Source organism: Danio aesculapii, chromosome 12 (assembly GCF_903798145.1).
Source record: "Danio aesculapii chromosome 12, fDanAes4.1, whole genome shotgun sequence".
Classification (NCBI taxonomy): domain Eukaryota; kingdom Metazoa; phylum Chordata; class Actinopteri; order Cypriniformes; family Danionidae; genus Danio; species Danio aesculapii.
Window position 1 is genome coordinate 1,728,931 of NC_079446.1, and position 9,583 is coordinate 1,738,513.

At 33.9% G+C, this 9,583-nt stretch overlaps 1 protein-coding gene across 1 annotated transcript in view; it reads left to right on the plus strand.

Moving 5' to 3' along the window:
* The first annotated feature begins 481 nt into the window (after nt 1-481).
* The window catches only part of cops3 (COP9 signalosome subunit 3), a 16,590-nt gene continuing 7,488 nt past the window's right edge, over nt 482-9,583 (plus strand). The window contains exons 1-7 of the mRNA XM_056469325.1: nt 482-646; nt 1,234-1,363; nt 4,125-4,237; nt 4,316-4,365; nt 4,446-4,538; nt 6,359-6,538; nt 8,542-8,682. Of these exons, the coding sequence (XP_056325300.1) occupies nt 592-646; nt 1,234-1,363; nt 4,125-4,237; nt 4,316-4,365; nt 4,446-4,538; nt 6,359-6,538; nt 8,542-8,682 (762 nt within the window). The 5' untranslated portion in view covers nt 482-591. The remainder of the gene's footprint in view (nt 647-1,233; nt 1,364-4,124; nt 4,238-4,315; nt 4,366-4,445; nt 4,539-6,358; nt 6,539-8,541; nt 8,683-9,583) is intronic.

The window sequence follows — 9,583 nt, forward strand, 5'->3', positions numbered from 1 at the left end:
ATTTTGCACTATAATCAGGACTGATGATGGAAAATAAAAATATATATGTAATATATTGGTCTTTTTTGTGGTCTTATATGTTTTAATTTTAATTTTTATGTATATTATATAGATATAATATTGTTACCAATATTTTTAAGTAAAATAATAAAATCTTTACCAAAACTATACCAGCCTTCTTTTATAAGTCATCTGAAGGTTTTAAGCTGATGATGATCTCTCCACTCCGAGTATCTTTGTTTTGCCCCGGAAGCAAAAACACCCAAATATTTTCCTCTTTTTTCTTAAAGCTGTACGTCCACTTTCAAACCTGAATTTTGTGATATTTTGTTGTAAATGAAGCATTTAACTCTAAACACATAACAGATACGTGTCTATGTATCGAAATCTTATACTATCCCACGTAGTCATCCGAATCCGTGAAGTGTTTACTTCAGGAAAGATCCCGAGCCTGAAATCTCGCGCAATCTCAGCTGTCACTCAAACCTCGCGATATCTATTTGCCGTTGGCGGCTGAGGGCCCGTCCCTTCTGTACAGGAGAACTTCTCGTGACATTTGAATGAAAAACATCGTCCCGAAAGCGAAAAACCATGGCTTCAGCTTTGGAGCAGTTTGTCAACAATGTGCGGCAACTTTCCGCTCAAGGTACGGCGGTTTTTACGACCCGTTACGCCTCGGGCTTACGGAGATATGGGCTAGCTAGCTTAATGCTAAAACCTGTTAGCGCGATAGCATGCTAGTTGTTTATATTTTAGCCTGTAACACATGGGAGCTGTTTATCTAATTCCATTCGTCCAATTGGATATAAAAGAAACAAAATCTGCAGGAAAGTACACGTTACAGCATCTTCTTCTATCGCTTAGCTGTTATATAATGGAAATGAGTGGATGTGTCATGTTAGCTGAGTCATATTTTAAATAAATGCAATAAAACACCCCATTTTGATTTTTATCTGCCACTTATAAGGCATTTACAAAGAGAGGTATGTAATGCAATCATTAAAATAAGGCATGAGACCACATTGCCATGTGCATTTACAAGTAATGCCATAAAATACAGAATTTTGATTCGTCTCTGTCACTTATAAGGCATTCACAAAGAGAGGTGAATAATGAAATCATTAAATAATCATTCAAACAAGTCACGAGATCTTATTTGCATGTGCATTTACAATAGAATAGATAATAAAATGTAAGTGTTTACATTCATGATGATGCATCTTATGTTTTCAGGTCAGATGACTCAACTATGCGAGTTAATAAATAAAAGTGGAGAGCTTCTGGCCAAGAATCTCTCTCATCTGGACACTGTTCTTGGCGCTCTGGACATCCAGGAACACTCCCTTGGGGTTTTAGCTGTTCTGTAAGTCGTTGACTTGTTGAATCCTATTGGCTGAACTCCTTAAAGTGCTTTTATTATGCTTTTTTGTAAAGTCTTATGTCTGTTGATGTGTGTAATGCTGCTGTTTGTGAACGTAAAAGGTCTGGAGAGTGCATTACAAATAAGTTACCATTTAAAACAAACGAGTTTGAATATTCAGAATGAGTCAAGTCTCTGAATTATGTAGATATAAATTGACATATTTGCATAGTGCTTGCATATGACAATGGCCCACCTTTGAACATTCACATCAAGCAGAAGCATTTATTGTCAAGGCAATATTTATTGCGGTGCCATTTAATGCACTTTCATAAAAAAATACTCTCTTAGTGCTGTTTAACGATTAATCAAGACTAATCACAGACAAAATAATATAAATTTTGCATTCTTGTGATATATGAACATAATATACATGTACTGTTTATGTAAATGCACACACATTAAAGTATATACTTTAGGAATATTTACATGTATACTAATATTTATGTCTGTAATATTTATATAATTATGTAAATGCAAACTTTTGCGTGCTATTTAGTTGCAATTAATCATTAAACAGAACTAAATTCCCAATTCAAACACATCTCTTAATATGATCAGAGGGCAACAGAGCAACATTCATCTAACCAATTAAGAGCAGCGTATGGTTTCTCACCAATCAAAGCAGGGTGTGGTTTATCTGACCAATCAGAGCAGAGTATGACTTATCTTGCCAATCAGAGCAGAGTACAGTTTATCTGAGCAGTTATACCACAATAGCGCTCATTTGACCAACCAGAGCAGAGTAGACTCTCGAAGAGGAGGAGTTAGGAAAGAATGAATCATCAAAATATATATACAGTGGTCCGCTGTTAATAGTGGGAGTTACGGTCTTAAAATAGCCCGCAATAGGCTGAATCCGCAAAGTAGTCCTTTTTATTTTTTACAATTATTATAGATGTTTTAAGGCTGTAAAACCCCTCACTTTACACTTTATACACTTTTCTCAGACAGACATTAACATTTTCACACTTGTCTTTCTTGTTTAAACACTTCAGCCTTCCTTTAGCATGTCCAGATGTCTAACTTTTTGACCGATGGTTAGCGTCTTCCTCTGCCTTTTGGGTGCTACTGTTGGTACCTTTGAAGGTGCAGAACGTTTCATCAACATTGTGAAGTGAAAACTTGCAAACATGCAGTACAGCACTTCAGTCACACTGCCAGCGATCGAAGATTTCTGTCAATTTGGCAAGCTATACACATTCAGTTCTGTAGAGCCGTGTTTCCCAACCCTGTTCCTGAAGGCACACCAACAGTACACATTTTCAACCTCTCCCTAATCAAACACACCTGAATCAACTCAGCAGAACATTAGAAAAGACCCCAAATCCTGACACGAATGGGTCAGATAAGGGAGACATACAAAATATGTACTGTTGGTGTGCCTCCAGGAACAGGGTTGGGAAACACTGCTGTAGAGGAGACACAGCACGGAGGAGATTGATTGACTGGTCTACAGCCAATCAGGAAGCAGAACACAATGCGCTGTTAAAAAAAAAAAAAGCACGTCAAATTGCACAAAAAAAAAATCTGTGAAAGGTGAACCGTGTTATGGCGAGGCACCACTGTATATGTTTTTTATAACAAGATGAACGCTGTTGAGACTATATAAATAGGGACTGACAGAATCTGCAGATTTTGAGGATTTTGCAAAAAATAATTTCTGCAGAATGATTTGAACTAAAAAGAACCAAGGTTTACAATGCAAATTTAATTAGATCCACTTGTTTGGTAAATCAAGTCTCTCATATAATATATATCTACTAAAAACAAAGACATGATCTATCTGTCTGTGAGAAATGAGATGATGTCAAATTAATTAAAATAATTCCTTAACTAGTCATGGGCCGGTATAAGATTCTGACGGTATGATAACCTTGGATAAAAATATCACGGTTTCACTGTATTGTGATTACTGTTCTAAAATAAGCTTTTGTTAAATGTCTTTGGTAAAAAACTAAACTTTTTTTCCCTTTTGAACACAATATATTTTATTTTGAGAATCATTTATAATATTTTTTTGCACTTGCTGCTTTTGCACTGCTGGTTAGACCGAAACTGCATTTCGTTGCCTTGTACTTGTATATGTGTAACGACAATAAAGTTGAATCTAATCTAATCTAATTTTGGAGCAGTAAACATGTCAGGCTAAATAATTCAAAGCAATCATTGACTTCTGCTGTCTTTATTTGTTTCAAAACACTGATTTTTCTACATTTTAAAAGTGTCTTAGGATATCTTTTTTGCTGACGATACTATTGTCCAATAAAAACGAAATAAAAAAGTAAATAAAAATCTTACACATACTCTAGCAGAAACTTTTGATGGTTTTAAAACCTTGACTTTTCTGTCTGTGCAATAGCCTGGTGGTCAGCGTGCTAACATACGGTGCAGTAGCACGTCAGGGCGTCCCAAGTTCGAATCCCGGCTCGAGGACATTTCCCTACCCTACCCCCCTCTCTCTCGCTCTCTCGCTCTCTCTCCAAATTCGGTTCCTGTCTCAATACTGTCCTATCTAATAAAGACAAAAAGGCCAAAAATAAATCTTAAAAAAAAAAAAACCTTGACTTTTCCAACTCATGGTATACCTTGAAAACGATTATCATCCCATGCCTATCCTTAACCTAATACCTTTAAAATAGCATAGCAGGGACCCTTGGATTCCCATCTGAAAGAGTTGTCGTGTCTTTTACCTGTGTTGCAGGTTTGTGAAGTTTTCCATGCCAAACATCCCCGATTTCGAGACCTTGTTTTCTCAAGTCCAGCTCTTCATCAGCACCTGTAATGGAGAACACATCCGTTACGCCACAGACACATGTATGAAAACACTCCAGCAGGATTAACACAGAAGACTGCTTAATTTATGCTGTAATCTGTTTTTCTATCTGCTTACAGTTGCTGGTCTGTGCCACCAGTTAACAAATGCCCTTGTAGAAAGAAAACAGGTCAGTTTTATCTGTATAGTTTTGGAGTTAGATCTTCTAATGACAACAGCGACGTTAAATAATCTTTTTTTTTTTTGCAGCCCTTGCGTGGAATAAGTATACTTAAACAGGCCATAGACAAGATGCAGATGAACACAAACCAGCTTACCTCAGTGCATGCAGACCTGTGTCAGGTGAGACAACATTTCAGTGCTGTTACAGATTTATTCCTTGGTTATAGATGATTAAAGAACGGCATTGGTAAACATGGATGTTGTGAGCATACTATAATGAGTCTTGAATTATTATGTTTTACACATGAATATTGCAAGTCAAATCATGTAGAGCAAATCACATCTGTCTGTCTGTCTATATGTCTGTCTATCTGTCTGTCTCTGTCTATCTAGATAGATAGATAGATAGATAGATAGATAGATAGATAGATAGATAGATAGATAGAATAAAGCAGTTTAGAATAGATAGATAGATAGATAGATAGATAGATAGATAGATAGATAGATAGATAGATAGATAGATAGATATCTATCCTATTTTAAACTGCTTTATTATATCTCTTTCTTTCTATCTATCTATCTATCTATCTATCTATCTATCTATCTATCTATCTATCTATCTATCTATCTATCTATCTATCTATCTATCTATCTATCTATCTATCCTATTTTAAACTGCTTTATTCTATCTCTATCTATCTATCTATCTATCTATCTATCTATCTATCTATCTATCTATCTATCTATCTATCTATCTATCTATCTATCTATCTATCTATCTATCTATCTATCTATCTATCTATCCTATTTTAAACTGCTTTATTCTATCTCTATCTATCTATCTATCTATCTATCTATCTATCTATCTATCTATCTATCTATCTATCTATCTATCTATCTATCTATCTATCTATCTATCTATCCTATTTTAAACTGCTTTATTCTATCTCTATCTATCTATCTATCTATCTATCTATCTATCTATCTATCTATCTATCTATCTATCTATCTATCTATCTATCTATCTATCTATCTATCTATCTATCTATCTATCTACCTACCTACCTACCTACCTACCTACCTACCTACCTACCTACCTACCTACCTACCTACCTACCTACCTACCTACCTACCTACCTACCTACCTACCTACCTACCTACCTACCTACCTACCTACCTACCTACCTCTCCCTCCCTCCCTCCCTACCTACCTACCTACCTACCTACCTATCTATCTATCTATCTATCCCTCCCTCCCTCCCTACCTATCCTATTTTAAACTGCTTTATTCCATCCATCCATCCATCCATCCATCTAGATAATAAGCTATATTTATTGCAAATAATCTCTAAACATATATTTATCCAAAAAATAAATAATAAAAATCCATAATTATGCACGGTGGCTCGGTGGTTAGCACTATCGCCTCACAGCAAAAAGGTCGCTGTTTCGAGCCTCGGCTGGGTCAGTTGGCATTTCTCCCTGTGTTGGCGTGGGTTTCCACCATGTGCTCCGGTTTCCCCCACAGTCCAAACACATGCGCTATAGGGGAATTGATGAACTAAATTGGCCGTAGTGTATGAGTGGGTGTGTGTATGGGTGTTTTCCAGTATTGGGTTGCAGCTGAAAGGGCATCGGCTGTGTAAATTATGCTGGAATAGTTGCCGGTTCTGTGGCAACCTATAATAAATAAGGAACTAAGCTGAAGGAAAATTAATGAATGCATAATTATGTGTGAAAATGCTTGTAAAAGAAAGTAGGGATTGCACAGCCCATTATAAGACAGTTAATTTAGATAATATTATCTTTTTTTTTAAATAACTGCACTATTTTATCTAGAAATAGTGCATAGTTCTGAGGTAAATATTGTCAAGTACCATGGGATACTCTCAAAAGTAAATGAATTATTTTAGTAATGTATACATTTATGAGCTGAAGGTGATGACAAATCATTTGAGGTTTATTGTGTAGTAAATAATGATTTGTCCTTGTGTTTACAGCTGTGTCTATTAGCTAAGTGCTTCAAACCTGCAGTCCCGTTCCTGGAGTTGGACATGATGGATATTTGCAAGGAGAACGGAGCGTACGACGCAAAGCACTTTCTATGTTATTATTACTATGGTGGCATGATTTACACGGGTCTGAAGAACTTTGAAAGGGCGCTGTATTTTTTTGAACAGGTATTTGATTGATTGATCGACTGTGAAGTATACATAAAAAAAGATGTTTTGATATATTGACCTTGAATATATGTGACCCTTGACCACAAAGCCTGTCAATTTTGGAAAATTTAGATCTGAAAGCTTAATAAATAATCTTTTCATTCATGTATGCTTTATTAGGATCGGACAATATTTAGCCGAGATATGACTATGCGAATATGTGAAATCTGAGGGTTCAAAACAATCTAAACACAGAGAAAGTCGCGTTGAAAGTTGACACAATGCATTCTTAGCAATACGCATTATTAATCAAATTAATATTAGATATATTAATACTAGGAAATGTACAAAATATCTTAAAGGGACATGAACTTAATACTCTATTAATATTTGGCAAAAAATAAAAATAATTTTGACCCATACAACGTATTTTTGGCTATTGCTAAAATATTCCCATGCATTATGAAACATTTTGCGGTCCAGGGTCACATATTTGTTTACATTAGCAAAGAATGAATATTGCTGAATAGATGTGTTGTTTATTATTAGGTCATGTTATGTAATTCATGAACAAATGCATTAGTCCGTGTATAAGTGTAAGTAAACGTTAACTAATTAAGCTGTTAATGTAAAGAGATGCATTAGAATATGAACAAGTTAACAAACAAGTCATTGTTCACCATTAGTTCATGTTAACTAATGCATGAACTAACACATTAATATATTTAGTTAGCATTAACAAAGATTCAGTAATGCTGAACACATGTTGTTCATTGTTAATGTTAATTAATACATTAACTAATACAATCTCATTATAAAGTGCTACCGTATATCCTAATATTTATTTATTGCCTTGGAAATGGTTTCAAAGCATGGCTTAGTATATATGCAAACTCTAGATGTTTTAAGATATTTAAAAATATTTATTATTTGTCATTTGGTTTATTATTTAGGCAGTTAAATGGCACAGATAATGTTAAATGAGGATTTATTTTAAATCTGTGGGGTTTTCTATACGTCATCGAACATTTTGAGTTATATACACTTGAAAAACATTACCTACATGCATTAATAACATCACAAACCACATGGAGACTTATGTAAACATGATTACAAACCAGAATCTATTGAAGATACTAAGATACAATAAACTTAAATTAAAAAAAAATCAATATCACAATAATGTAATGACAATGAAAAAACTTAAAAATAAGAAAAATCTAATAATAAAATAAGTGAAGTTATGATTGTGTGATAAATGTAGAGGATATGTTTGATTTTTTTGTGTCTGATTTCCTATTAAATGTGCATTATATGGTGCCAGTATCATGGTTAATCATGCTTTAACGCAGTGTTTCCCAACCCTGTTCCTGAAGGCACACCAACAGTACACATTTTCAACCTCTCCCTAATCAGACACACCTGAATCAACTCATCAGAACATTAGAAGAGACCCCACAACCTGACACGAATGGGTTAGATAAGGGAGACATCCAAAATATGTACTGTTGGTGTGCCTCCAGGAACAGGGTTGGGAAACACTGCTTTAACGAATATGATTGTCATACTTTTAACTCATTTATTTGTATGCGTTTAAAAATAATAATAATTAAGACAAAAATACCTAATTAAATAAGCCATTAAACACAGAATCCATAAAGAAAATAAATGAGAAATATTCAGTTTTTCACAAAACATTTTTTATTTTCCTTAAAAAAGCCACTCTTTGCCTCATCTAATTATATTTATTCTTGTTTTCTGCTAAATAATTATATATTTTGTTCATATTTTAATAAGAAATAGTTTTATTTTTTTCACATTTTCTTAACTGTTTTATTTTAGAAGGGAGACTTTATTACAATCATTCAAATCATTTATGTTTGCAATAAAGAATCTGTAAACTCGTCTTTTAATTGGCTTTAATTTGTGTTTATATATGATGAAACCACAATATTTTATGAGAACATTATCAAATCATGAAAATCTCAAACCTCATACAGTGTCTTTGTGTTTACCTTCAGGCAATAACCACTCCAGCAATGGCTGTCAGTCACATCATGTTAGAAGCATATAAGAAATACATCCTGGTGTCCCTCATCCTTCATGGAAAAGTACAGCAGCTTCCCAAATACACGTCACAGATCGTGGGCCGATTCATCAAGGTGAGTCTCAGAGCACAACACTGGAAACAAATTACATTGCAATATTTTGCTTTTCTGCTATATACAGTTGAAGTCAGAATTATTAGTTTTAATAACTGATTTCCTTTATCTTTGCCATGATGACAGCACATAATATTAGACTAGATATTTGACTAGTATTCAGCTTAAAGTGTCATTTAAAGGCTTAACTAGGTTAATTAGGGTAAAGTTAGGGTAATTAGGCAAGTCATTGTATAACAGTGGTTTGTTCTGGAGACAATCCAAAACTAATATTGCTTAAGGGGGCTAATAATAATGAATGAATGAATGAATAAATAAATAAAAAATTGCTAATATTCTAGCCAAAATAAAACAAATAAGACTTTCTCCAGAAGAAAAAATATTATAGGAAATACTGTGAAAATTTCCTGAATCTGTTCACCATCATTTGGGAAATATTTAAATAAGAATAAAAATTAACAGGAGGGGGAATAATTCTGACTCCTACTGTATATGGCAATATAAAATGCATTTAACCAAATGGCTTGAAAAGCTTGTAAAGAATTTATTATTTTAGGATGGTTGCAATGGTTTTGTGTTTGCATAATGTACAGTGTTCAGCATAAATGAGTACACCCCCTTTGAAAATAAATAATGTCAATCTTTTTTTGAATATTTATAGATAATATATTTTCGGGGCATTTTTTTATTAAACAGTTATGTTCATTAAAATAAGAGTCTGGTCACTTAACATCTTTAGGAATAGAAATAGAAACGTAATACATTTAATTCAAATGAGGCGTTACAAAAATGACAGGCTAAATTGAAAATCTTTATGGAAATGTTTCCTCTTCGGTAAACTTTTATTTAATATTGTTCAGTAAAATATTCATTTGAGGTGTACACGTTTTTGTACCTGGAT